Source organism: Hemicordylus capensis, chromosome 15, assembly GCF_027244095.1.
Source record: "Hemicordylus capensis ecotype Gifberg chromosome 15, rHemCap1.1.pri, whole genome shotgun sequence".
Lineage (NCBI taxonomy): Eukaryota > Metazoa > Chordata > Lepidosauria > Squamata > Cordylidae > Hemicordylus > Hemicordylus capensis.
Genome location: NC_069671.1, coordinates 8,711,931 through 8,724,746, shown reverse-complemented (window position 1 = coordinate 8,724,746; position 12,816 = coordinate 8,711,931). Strand labels below are relative to the sequence as shown.

The window sequence follows — 12,816 nt, the reverse complement described above, 5'->3', positions numbered from 1 at the left end:
GCTGAAGACAGATAATCCTGGAGAGAATCTATCTATGTGGTCGCTAAGAGTCAACAAAACCGACTTGACAGTACTTAATCAATCAATCTTTGGCCACTGTGGCTGGGAATTATTTATTGATTCATTATCATATTAGTATACCACCTTTCATCAAAATTCTGGGGTTATGGGAGACAGATGTGGTCCAAAATCACCTCCTTGCCTCTTTGCCCCATCCGCAAAGGAGAGCCCAAGCGTGGACTACAGCTCCCGTCGCCCTCCGCAACTAGGGCCTAGCAGCCAGGCATTGTGGGAGTGGTAGTCCGGAAGGGCCGCCCGAGCTAGGCAACGCAGCTCTGAGAGCGGCGAGGCCCCGCTAAGAAATTAAGAATGTCCCTCCGCGGCTGCCGTAAGGGGAGCTCCCCGCCCGCCCTCCTGTCCCCGTGGCTCCCACGTGGTCCCGGCCAGGCGGCTGCTGCAGCGGCTTAGTAAGTGGGTGAAGCAGCAGCGCTGCTGCAGGCTTGTGCAAAGGGGGGGGGGGGGGGCTTGTGCTGGAGGAGGGAATTGAGCCTAATTGGGGAGGGGGCTTCTTGGCCATTGCTGGCTGGCTGGCCTTCAAGGGAGGGGACGGCTCCGGGCAGCAATGCTTTTGTCCTGGCTGGGCTGGAGGCGGATGACGGGGAGAGCGGCTGCGAGTTCCTTTGTGAGATCAGCAGCCGCTTGGCGACCGAGCCAGATCCAAGGCGTAGGTATCGCGGCTTGCAGCTGGATTGCCCTGGTGAACTTCCCGCTCTCTGTAAATCAGGGAGGTGGCTGCCACATACTGAGTCGGGCCCTTGGTCCGCCCAGCTCAGGGTTGTCTGCACTGGCTGGCAGCGGCTCTCCAAGGCTTCCGGCAGGAGCCTCCCCCAGCCCTACCTGGGGCCCGTCTTGCCTGTACGGCAGGGGCGGCTCTACCAGCGAGCTGCGGCCCTGCCTCAAGAAGTGGTTGGAATAAAGAGAATATTGGTCCCTAGAACAACTCAGTATGGTCTGCCCTGACGGCGGGGGTGGGGGGTGGGGGTTGAAGCTCCCCAAGATTTCAGGCAACCGTTTTTTCCAGCCCAACCTGTTGGTTTTTGTTGGGGTGTGTTGTGATTTCATGTTGGCTGTTTGCATGCTGTGTTGTGAGCGGCCCAGAAAACAATTTGCTATGGGGTGGGTAACAAAGGTTATTACCTGGAAATGGCTGTGACTGAACCCGGGACCTTCTGCTTGCAAAGAAGATGCCCTTCCAAAGAGCTACAGGATTTCCCCCGTGTGTTATGAATACAGAGTCTATGGGAAGTTTCCCAAACTTTGGCCCATCTAGATTAGTAATGACTGGCAACCTCTCTCCCCAGGGTATCAAACAGTCTTGGTCATACCTGGAGATACTGCCAGGGATTGGGCTTCATTAGAGTGAACCCTAGGGGGGGTCAAAACAAAAGAGGTTCTGCCTCCCATTTCAGTGGGTAATGCCCCTTTGTCAGACCCTTTTGGAGGTAAAACAGGGTGGCAGCCCCCAAGGTCCTCCGTATCTATGACTGGGGCAGGATTTCAAACTGTGGCACCTTTCAGTGGTAGGGCCAATGTTCTCTGAAGACAACCCTGTCAACAGTAAGAGAAAGTGCCTTTCATTAGTGTTGATCAGAAGAAAGGCAAAGACCCAGCACTTCTGTGGCAGATTAGGCACATAGTGTTGAGGTTTTTCACTGATTACACTCTTACCCTATGGTGGTGGTTTCCACCTTCCTCTCCTATTTGCACAACAACCCTGTGAGAAAGCTGAGAAGTAGATCACTGAGTGAGGATTTTAAACTCGGATCTCCCTGGTCCCAATCAAGCATTCTACATCTGGATCTTAAGCCCAACCTGATCGATCCCCAGATCCATTGCCTGACATGAGTAATTTTCCCCATTGACTCCAACAAGCCCCAACAAGAAAGAGACGACCCAAGAAAGACAAGGCGACAATGTCTTCAGCTTAATTTCTATTTTATTTGGGGGTGGGAGGGAGGGGGAAAGACCCACTGGTTGACTCGTCTTCAGCGGCAAGCCGAGGCGCTTGCAGAGCTGAAGAGGAAGGCCGTGCAGAGAAGGCAAAAAACCTGGGGATCCAGAGACCTCCCAGGGGAAAATTCCTTCTCGGCTCCCAAAAGCGGCAACCAGCCAGGCCTGCAGGGCCGGGTTAAACAGTGGGCCTTGGTCAATCTGTGTTGGAGCAGGACCACCAATGGATGACCCCATCCAGACACAGCTTGAGCTACTCTGGCTCAACCCAAAGGAGCATGCCTTTGGGAGCTGGGTCTCCGAGCTGCTTGGGGAGCTGCTTCTTACAGGGAGGGGGAGACCCCGCTTCAGCCCTTTTGCCTGAGAGGGGCACGGTAGACGGTCGTGGCCTGAAAGAGAGAGAGAGAGAAAGAGATGCCCTGTGTTAAACGGGTAGGAGGCAAGTGGGGAAATGGTGAGATGCCAAGGGGATGGGGTGGGTGCGTGGGTGAGGGTCCAACTTACCAGTAGGAGCTCCCGAAGGAGCCTGCAGGGGTGTAGGGGAGACAGCTCGGCATCCTCTACCAGAAATCTGGATCCCCTACAGGGACTGAGATTGTGGAAAAAGCCCCGGACTTCGGCCGCCCTCCCACATCCCACGGGGGCAGAGGGGGAACATTCACCGTTTCCCCTCTTCCCCCCCCCCCAGGAGACTTAGCTGCACAGCAAAGGTGGGCTGCTTTTATGGGGGCTCAGAGGACAGTGGAGTCTTATGATGCGGGCAGCAGTGGGAGGGGGCTGTGGTTGCTCTCCTTGTGACAGCAGAAAGCGGCCGGCCATGTTGAGAGGGGCTTTGAAAGGAACCATATATGGTCAAAAGGGGGGAGGCCCACAAGGATGGGATTGTGATGCCCACTGGCAGAGGGGTCAAGCAATTGCTTTGTGATCAGTTTGATATCGTCTGATATGAAATAGTTGAGTGGCAGCAATTTAAGTGTTTCCCAAGCATCTCCCCAAAGGACAACACTTAGTCTAAGTTTTATTTTTCTTCAGCCTGACTTCTTTTGAATGTGTAAGCAGCCTTCAGTACAATTTTTTTTTAAAAGGGGGAGTGGGTTATACCCTGTAAAATTATCAATTCAAAAATAACCAGCTTAGAAGTGGATACCAAGCAATTTCACAACAGCAATGCAAGAGCTGCTGAAGAAATGATTTATTCCAACATGTTTAGATATCCTATTTTTTAAAGCAAAACTTATAAACCTTAAAATAAACATGTAATAAAATCTCTGAACAAATATGTATATAGAAAATTTTAAAAAATCTATAAAACGACAATACCATATGTTCCTTAAAACTGGACACAGAATTCCAAGTGAGGTGTAACCAGGACAGAATAGAGTGGAACGGTGACAACTTGTAATCTGGACACTCTATCCCTACTTAGACTTTATCTTGTATAATCGTACATGTTTTGTGTGAATGACCATTCCTGCGTTCATTTAAAAAGTGAATCTGAGCACAGGCGCTCACAGGCATGATACAAATTAGGAAGTATACTGCTATACCTGTGTTCAGCATCACGTGTGAATCACTGAATCTGGGTACAGATCTGTACCCAGGTGTACTGTGCACTTGAACGAGTGTAGAAAGTAACCTGTGAATAGGGCTTGCGTCTCTGTTAACTGGCAATTGACAGATTGTCATGAAATTGACTGATCTTGGTCTTGCTGCTAACTGAACAAAGAGGCACCTTTTCAAAGTGGCGATTCTCTTTCATTGAGCAGGAGGAGAGCAACTGACCCTATCCATCCCCATCACAGCATCCCTCCACTGGCTGTTGCTGGTGTCTATCTTAGGTTTCTTGTTTAGATTGCAAGCCCTTTGGGGACAGGGAGCCATTCTGTTTGTTTGTTTGTTTGTTGATATGTATGTAAAACGATTTGGGAACTTTTGTTGGAAAGCGGTCTATAAATATTCATTGTACCGTATCGGTATTGCTGCTTTTGTATCGGTCGAATCGTACCTTTCCATCTCATTCTTGCCAGTGTTTTGCTATGGCTGAGGACCTCCGAACTGTAGCTAGCAGCCAGGCCAAGAGGCTGAAGAGCAGCAACAGCAGAGAGGTGGAGGAGAAACTGGAGGAAGACCAAGATGGGAAGCGGGAGGAGAATGGCCACGAGGCCAAGCGGTTCAAGGTCAACAAGGAGGATATGGAAGATGGGACGAAAAAGTTCCCGAAGAGGAAGATTGTGCTGCTGATGGCATATTCCGGGAAGGGCTATCATGGCATGCAAGTGAGTGGCTTGATGTACTTAAAAGTGGCCACCAAGTGGTGCAGCTCTACGATGTAATGTTCCCGTTGGAGTGCCTGGGTTCTCCTTTGCGTCAGGTGGTCTATAAACCAGATATTTCTCAATATCTTTAATACAAGTCCTGAAGCTAGGGCTGGATGGATCTCAGAAGCCAGAGGGCCCCGGAGCCTAGATGCCCAGACTAGGAACTCTGAGGTGGCGCTATTTAACGAAATCTCTCTTTGTTCCAAGCAGCCCTGTTTCTGTTCTAAGTCCCTTGCTCATGAAGCGGACAATTTACCCTCCCCTTCCACAATGTCATTCATTCATTCATTCATTCATTCATTGCATTTTTATACTGCCCCTCCCAGTTTGGCCCAGGGTGGTTTACAAACAAAGCAAATACAGTCACAATCAGTCAACAAGCAAAACAAAATATCCTAAAATACCATAAAACAAAAAACAATTTAACCCCCCACCCCACCCAGTACATTAAAAAAACAACCCCCAAACCCTACAACAATCTAAAAATCCTGGAAGGCCAGGCCATACAGATAGGTCTTAAGGGCTCTCCTGAAGGTCAATAAAGAGTTCAAATTATGGATTTCTGCTGGGAGCACATTCCACAGCCCTGGAGCGGATACGGAGAAGGCCCACCTCTGAGTCGCCACCAGACATACCGGTGGTAACTGGAGACGGACCTCCTCAGATGACCTTAACGTGTGGTGGGGATCACGCAGAAGACTTAGCCCCGTCATTTCTCAAGAACTGCGGTGCGCACTCTAGGCTTGACAACTGCAATCCGCTCTATGTGGGGCTGCCTTTGTAGGTGGTTCGGAAGCTTCAGTTGATCCAATATGCAGCGGCTTGATTGGCCTCCATGGTTTCTCAGCGAGACCATATTATGCTTATTTTAAAACAATTGCACTGGCAGCCAATAGGTTTCTGGGCAAAATGCAAACTGCTGGTTATCTATATACATATTACTCTAAGGTCGTACGTGGCAAGCCCCACCCGTGAAGCACTAAGCAAATGTCTGGCGAGAGAGAGCTGGGGCACCTTGATGGCGGTGGTGGAAGCGGGCGTCTTGGGGGCGGCGAGTGACGGCATTGGGGGCTTAAACGCTTCACCCACGCTCAGCCAAGGAAGAGTAGGAGGATGGTGGAGGAGAGGGAGAGGAGACGGGCTCAGGCGGGCAGCTGCTGCCGAGCAGGAGCCCAGGGGAGGGGTCAGAGACTGGGATATCTAGGGTGCAGATGTTCTGCGCCGAGCCAGCTGGTTACCTTTAAAGACCCAAATAGCTTTGGACTGGGTTACCTGGGAGAACACCTTCCCAGCACACATTAAGGTCATTGAGAGAGATCCGTCTCCATATGTGGGCGACTCATCTGGTAGTGACTCGGGAGCGGCCAGGTCTTCTCTGTAGTCACTCCTGGGCTGTGTGATGTGCTCCCTATAGACGTTCGTGGTTCAACATCTTTACCAGCCTTCAAAAGAGCCTTTTAGAAACTTTTTTTTTTTTTTTAGCCTGGCTTTTAGTAATCCTTGAATGTTCCAAATTGTTGTTTTGTTTTAGTTTTGTCGTTCTCGTGTTTGTTCTCTGTGAACTGCCTAGAGTCTTTAGAGTCCGGCGGTATATAAATTAAACAATTCACTGCCTGGCTCCTGAATTTTTGGGCTGGCTGCTCTATCCAAGGGAAATCCCCAAGCCTGATGTAAACACTTCACCAACTTAAATCGGTTTCCATCCAGTGTTTTAAAGCTGGGGTTCCCAACCGGCGGTCCATCAGATGATCCTGAATTACAACTCCCATTATCCCCAGCCACAATGTATTGTGGCTGGGGATGATGGGAGTTGTAGTTGATCAACATCTGGAGGAACCCTGGTTGGGAATCCGTGCTTCAAAATGAATCAATCTAGAAATCTGAATTTATGGAATGAATTCCGCACTGCAGATGGTTAGAGACTCGCCTTTTGGATCACCCAGCAAGTTCATAATAGCGGTGAGATTTGAACGGATGCTGGCTTTGCCCGTGCTCTGATGATCAAAATACATCGATCTTTCTTTTCTAGCGCAACGTGGGGAATTCCCAGTTCAAGACAATTGAGGACGACCTGGTCTCTGCCCTCACCCGGTCAGGATGCATCCCAGAAAATCACGGGGAAGACATGAAGAAAATGTCATTTCAGAGGTGCGCCAGGACAGACAAGGTGATGTGTTTTGGTGTGGTATTCTGGTACTGTGTGCATGTAAATAAGCCAGTGTGGCGGCTGTTCCCACACCATCACATGTGCAAGCTTCTGAACCTCACTGAACAAGCCGATCAAGAGATAACTTGGTACCTTGCATGTTCAACTGTGGTAATGGGGCCAGTGTTCCCGCTAACAGGGATTTCCAGATGTGGACTACAACCCTCATAATCCCCAGCCAAAGGTCATTGAGGCTGGGGATGCTGGGAGTTGTAGTGAACAACATCTGGAAATCCCTGTTTGAGGGAACAGTGGATTGGGCTGTAACTCAGTGGTAGAGTGTTTGCTCGGCATGCAGAAGGTCCCAGGTTCAATCCCTGGCAGCATCTCTAGGCTCTCGGTAGGGCTGGGAAAGACTCCTGCCCTCAACCGTGGAGTGCTATTGCTGGTCAGAGTAGACCATCCTGAGCTAGATGGACGAAGGGGATGTGCTGATTGGAGATGTGCACTGAGATTTGAGGATGGATTGATTTGTATCTCTCTTCCAGGGAGAGCTGGTCTCCCAATTGTTTTTCTCAGAGAGAAGGTCCACCCATGAAACCCAGTGGGTAGACCAGCTCTCCCAAGAAAAACAGTACTCAAATTGCTTTGTATTTCCAGGGAGAGCAGTTCTACCAATTGGGTTTAATGGGTAGACCTGCTCTCTGTGGAAAACCCAAATTGATTCGAGTTGGGATTTTGCGATTCAATATCGAATCGCAAAATCCGATCCGTGCACATCCCTTCTTGGAATAAGGCAGCTCCCTATGTTCTTGCACATTTGGATCTCCGGGATTGAGTCGGCCACTTTAGTCCTTGCAACAAGCCAATCCTAACCAAACAGGCAAGCTGCATATGCTCCAATTCGAAAGTGAGTTTTAGAAATCCCCTCCCATAAGCCAGGATTCAGGAGGTGTGGGATTTGGGGTAACCAGCAAAGAAAGAGAGGAAATCCTCTCGCCCCTCGTTTTGTGGCCTAATCGTGGCGAAGTTTCCCCGTGCCTGGTCGAGGGAGGTTAAGGTAACTGTTGGGTAGCATTTTGGTAGAAGCCAGCTAGCGTGCCATAGCAGTTGGAGTGTCGGACTAGGATTGGGGAGCCCTGAGTTCACATCCCCGACCAGCCCCGACCAGCCATGGAACTCACTGGGTGACTCTGGGCAAGTCACTTCTCTCTGTCAAGTCCTGATTCCACAATGTTCTGGGCTCTTTGGAGGAAGAGCGGGATAGAAATGTGTCAACCCATCCAATTGGGCACAGTAACAGTACCTTCAGTGTTAAGCAACACGGGAAGAAGCTGCTGTCTACTGGGTCAGATCCTTCCAGCTCAATATTGGCTGCTGCTGGGCTGCACAGCTTTGCCCCTCCAGCTGTGTCTGGGCGACAATTTCTGGCGTTCCCAGCCGGGGATGACAAAGGGGCTGGAGTGACGTCTGCAGGAGAGCCCAAATCATGCACCCCTGGTCGACTCTGGCTGGCAGCGGCTCTCTGGGGCTTCAGGCAGGCCTTTTTCTCAGCCCTACCTGGAGATGCTACCAAGGATTGAACCTGGGATCTTACTTGTGCAAAGCAGATGCTCTTCCCCGTCTCATGAGTCTGAAAAGGACGGAGCGGTTTTCTGCTCATTAATGCCTGCTTCTTAACTTTCCGTTCAACACAGGGTGTTTCTGCAGCCGGGCAGATTGTCTCTCTTAAGGTCTGGCTGATCGAAGATATTTTACGGAAGATTAACGACCATTTGCCTTCTCACATCAGAATTCTAGGTAAGAGGGAAATAACGGGCATCTAGATTCTGTCTCTGTCTTTTCTGACAGTTCTGGGTAGTTTTTAAATGGTGTATTGCAGGGCTGCTCCTGCAGATGTTCGGCCTACAACTTCAGCCCTCCTGCAGATGTTGGCCTACAACTCCCATAATCCCTGGCTATTGGCCACTGTGGCTGGGGATCATGGGAGTTGTAGGCCAGAAACAGCTGGGGGGTTCTAGGTTGAGCAGGCCTGGTGTATTGAAATAAACACATGGAATTAATCCGTCGAGTTTGGCTAATTAATTAGTCTTCTCCGCGGTTTGAGTCCATGTTTCCCACTAGTCTGGGATTGCTGTTTGCTGGAATCTCCCAATGCCCCTTTAGGTATCTTCCCATTCTTTTGACTGCAATCCAGTCATTATTGGGTGGTGCACAAGGCAGCTGGTCTTGGGGTAGAAAGCTTGACTTGTCCCCTTTGCTAAGCAAGGTCTGCCCTGGTTGTATATGAAAGGGAGACTGGAAGTGTGAGCACTGTAAGGTATTCCCTTTAGGGGATCAGCTATATATGCCAGAGGTTGTGGTACCAGTCCTCCAGGGATAACACTCCCTCTTTTTAATATTTGGCTGGGGTGGGGGGAAATTCCAAGGATTTACTGTCCTTTATGTTAATAGCAGCTAGATTGATCATAGCCAAAAATTCTGATGCTGATCATCTGATGTTCAGGGTTGACCTGAAATTGAGGACTGAGATAAGAAAAGCCCTGCTGGATCTAGCCAAGGATCCTGCTGGATCCGGCCCATGTACTACCTTGTCTCCAAGCAGGTGCACGTGGGAGGCCCCAAACCCCTGCTAACTTGGCAAAGAGGCACCTTTTAATGTGGTGATTCTCTTTATTGAGCAGGGGGAGAGTAACTGGCCCTATCTAGCCCCAGCACAGTATCCCTCCAGTGACTGTTGCTGGTGTCTATCTTGTATTTCTTTTTAAACTGTGAGTCCTTTGGGGACAGGGATCCCTCTTATTTATTTATTATTTCTCTGTGTAAACCACCCTGAGCCATTTTTGGAAGGGCAGTATAGAAATCGATTGAATGAATGGAATAAATGAATGAATAAAAGTAGGGGGAAAGGCAGGGGGAGAAAGCAACTGCCCCCTTCCTTGATGCTCCCTAGCACCTGCTGATAAGGGCACACCACCTCTGACCCTGATGGAAGTATATAGTTGCCAAGACTCGTAGGTGTTGATAGCTCTATCCTCCATGATTTGGCCTAATCCTCTTTCAAAACTGTCTTGATTGGTGGCCCCCACCTCATCTGGCAGCAACAAATTCTGCCGTTTAACAGCACGTTGTGTAAAGAAGTTCTTCTTCTTGTCTGTTGTGAATCTCCCAGCAGTTAGCTTGGACAGATGGCCCTGGATTCTAATATCATGCAGGAGGGAGAAATGGTCTGAAACCCCATTGATGGGAATGTCTGGATTTCTGTTACCTAGGGCTCAAAAGGGTCACCGGAGGGTTCAACTCCAAGAACAAATGCGACGCCCGGACGTATTCGTACATGCTACCGACCTTTGCCTTTGCGCACAAAGACCGCGATCCTCTGGGCGAGACGTACCGCCTGAGCAGAGAGACCCTGGAACTGGTCAACCGCCTCTTGGCTTGCTACAAAGGGACGCACAACTTCCACAACTTCACCTCCCAGAAGGGGCCCAGGGACCCCAGTGCCAAGCGCTACATCATGGAGATGTACTGCGAAGAGCCCTTCGTGCGGGACGGCATGGAGTTTGCCGTGCTCAAGGTGAAAGGCCAGAGCTTCATGATGCACCAGATCCGGAAGATGATCGGGCTGGTCGTGGCCATCGTGAAGGGCTACGCCTCCGAGGCCATCATGGAGCGGAGCTGGGGGGAGGAGAAGGTGGATGTCCCCAAGGCGCCCGGTCTGGGCCTGGTTTTGGAGCAAGTTCATTTTGAAAAGTATAATAGACGCTTCGGGAACGACGGGCTCCACGAGGCTCTGGAGTGGGTGGAGGAGGCAGAGAAGATTGCCAAGTTCAAAGAGCAGCATATCTACCCCACAATCATAAGCACGGAGAAAGAGGAGAAGTCAATGGCGAACTGGCTGGAAACGCTCTCCAACCATGATTTCAACTCCACCGCCTGTCGGACACATATGGACAACAGAGATTCAAAAGTAAGGGAGATGAAACTGTAAAAGTGTGCGAACCGGCTTCAAATTGAACTGGTTTGGTCCAAAGGCTCGACCTCGAACCGAACCGGGTCCGGTTCGGGTTGAGGTGGAGCCGAACCCTTGGAATCTTGGGTCCCCATGCTCTAAGGTGGTGGGCGACATTGACTCTTTAGCTGTTGCTGAACTACAAGTGCCTTCGCTCCCAGCCGCAATTAAGGGAGGCCCTCACTGAAGGCTACATGTTACTCCACAAGTGGTTCATTCCTATTCATCCTTTCATCTCTCCTCCTGCTGTAATGCTCCCCTACTGTCAAACTACAAATTGCAAGCTTCTTGGGGCAGGGACGTTGGTATTTTCTTTGGGCTCCCTCTAGCTTAGGTTGCCCAATAGAATTCCATTTGCAATGTATTGATTCGTTGTCTAGCTCGCCTTTCACCATTGGCTTCGAGGCAGTGTTGAGCATTAGCTGTGCAGTTATCTAAAAGCAATGAAAACTAGTACAGATCCAAATCTTAAAAACCTACAAAACTTCACCTCCTTCTAAAAGTGCAAGAGAAACGATCTCATTACAACGAGGCCTGCTCTCTGAAGAACTGAGGAAAAAGCAGATGATGTCAGTAGGATGTACACAAATTTTGCTCGAATCGATTCGAATCGGTTCAAGTGAAACTTGTGCACACCCCTAGGTGCCATACATCCATAAGCTTTGGGAGGAAAGAGATATCTCCGGGTAGAGTGTTCTGTAATCTGAGGCGGGGGTGGGGGGGATTCTGAGCATCCAGTATCATCTAGTCTTGTCTTTGTTGTACGGAGGTGGGTAGAAGTACTTGGGGGCTGGCTGATGATCAAAGAGCCAGTCCAAAGAAACTGCTCCTCCGACGATACAGGCAAACTGCTCTCTCTCTCTCGTTTGTTTCTTTCCCATTCAGAACAGCGATCCCGAAGGCAGTGATGGATGCGGAGACGATTCGGACTGAGTCTGGCGCACGGCTCATGTTGGTGGGAGGCGTGGCCCACAGCGATCCCAAACAACTGCTCTGAAACGCAGGACCTTTCTCAAGCGATTACCTACGTCTGTCACCAAAGCAGATGAAACTGGTCCCTGATAACCAGGCCAAACTGTGGGGGAAACAGAAGAGTCTGTGGGTGCAAGGAGCACTCAAAATGGACCGCCTAACTCTGCCGTTGGGGGCAGGCGAACGGGGACTGTGCTGCCTAGCGCTAATAGCAAATTAATTATGCTTGACAGAAGCAAGGGTTTTAAAAATATATATCTGCTGAATTATGTCATTTTGCCACCCTGAATATACAAAAGGGAAACAATAATTATTGGACTGTAAAGCAAGGACAAGTTACAAGATATATATATATATAAATGTTCCCCCTTTTATTCCACTTCTTTTTCTTCTTTTTTTAAGGCCAGAATTTCTCTCTGCTGTATTGAGGCTTTCTGGCTGTATTTGAGTCAGTTTCTGCAGTGAATGCAGACCTCTCTTTCCATGCCGTCTGCTTCCTCTGGGCTCCTAGAGTAAACATTATTTGGGAAAAGCTGCACATTACGTGGAGGTACTATCTGCTTCTTATGCATCTCCCCCCTTTACACCTTACACCATTAAAAGGATGTTCTCAAGGGGATTGTCAGGACCCGGTCTGCTCAACTTTGGCCGTCCTGCAGATGTTGGCCTACAACTCCCATAATCCCTGGCTATTTACCACTGTGGCTAGGAATTATGGGAGCTGCAGTCCAAACAGCTGCAGGGCCAAAGTTGAGCAGACCTGGTCTAGACCAAAGCCTTCCCAAGTTGGGGGCCTCCAGAGGTTGCTGAACTACAACTCCCATCAGCCCCTGCTCCAATCGATTACAGAATACACTCTGTTCTGTGCTGGTTGCATCTCCCTTGGAATACTGTGTGCAGTTTTATGAAACATATGGTATTGTCATTTTACAGACCTGATGTTTTCTCTCTGCATACATGTTGAGATTTTCTTATGTGTGCATTTTAAGTTATAAAGATTTTTGCTTTTAAAGAAAGATACCAAAACATGACGAAAGCAATCTGCTCTTCAGCAGCTGCTCTGACATTGTTTGGGAGACATTGTTTGGTGTCCACCACTTCTGAGCTACTTATTTGAGCTGCTTCTTTTTGAATTGTTCCATTTTCAGAGGTGCAACTAGGTAATTTTGGAGCCTGGACCTAAACCCCTTTGGAGCCACTGCCCCCCACCCCGCCCCGCTGCAAGTTAGGCATCATTTTTTAACATGTAGGTTCTTGAGGGTACAAACCAAACCACCTAGGACAAACTTCAAAGGATATGGGGGCCCCAGAGGGTGAGGAGGCCCTTGACGTCAGACTCAAAATCCAGGGATACGAGC

At 49.5% G+C, this 12,816-nt stretch overlaps 1 protein-coding gene, 1 long non-coding RNA gene and 1 other non-coding gene across 4 annotated transcripts; 2 read left to right on the top strand and 1 right to left on the bottom strand.

Annotated features, from left to right (window-relative positions):
• The first annotated feature begins 337 nt into the window (after positions 1-337).
• PUS1 (pseudouridine synthase 1) lies at positions 338-11,837 on the top strand. Of its 2 annotated transcripts, none has more exons than XM_053280254.1 (6): positions 338-467; positions 4,038-4,286; positions 6,358-6,495; positions 8,172-8,274; positions 9,747-10,444; positions 11,372-11,837. In XM_053280254.1, exons 2-6 carry the CDS (start codon positions 4,047-4,049, stop codon positions 11,417-11,419), a joined length of 1,227 nt encoding a protein of 408 aa, XP_053136229.1. In that variant the 5' UTR covers positions 338-467; positions 4,038-4,046; the 3' UTR covers positions 11,420-11,837. The 2 variants fall into 2 exon arrangements, with proteins under 2 accessions (XP_053136229.1, XP_053136228.1); XM_053280253.1 differs by lacking the exon at positions 338-467 and adding an exon at positions 554-724.
• On the bottom strand, positions 1,979-4,048 carry LOC128338176 (uncharacterized). Its single transcript, XR_008312543.1, has 2 exons — positions 2,515-4,048; positions 1,979-2,399 (listed from the first exon to the last, which is right to left on the bottom strand). It is a non-coding gene; the product is annotated as an uncharacterized LOC128338176 (long non-coding RNA).
• Positions 6,793-6,863, top strand: TRNAA-GGC (transfer RNA alanine (anticodon GGC)). The gene has a single exon. It is a non-coding gene; the product is annotated as a tRNA-Ala (tRNA).
• Positions 11,838-12,816: the final 979 nt, after the last annotated feature.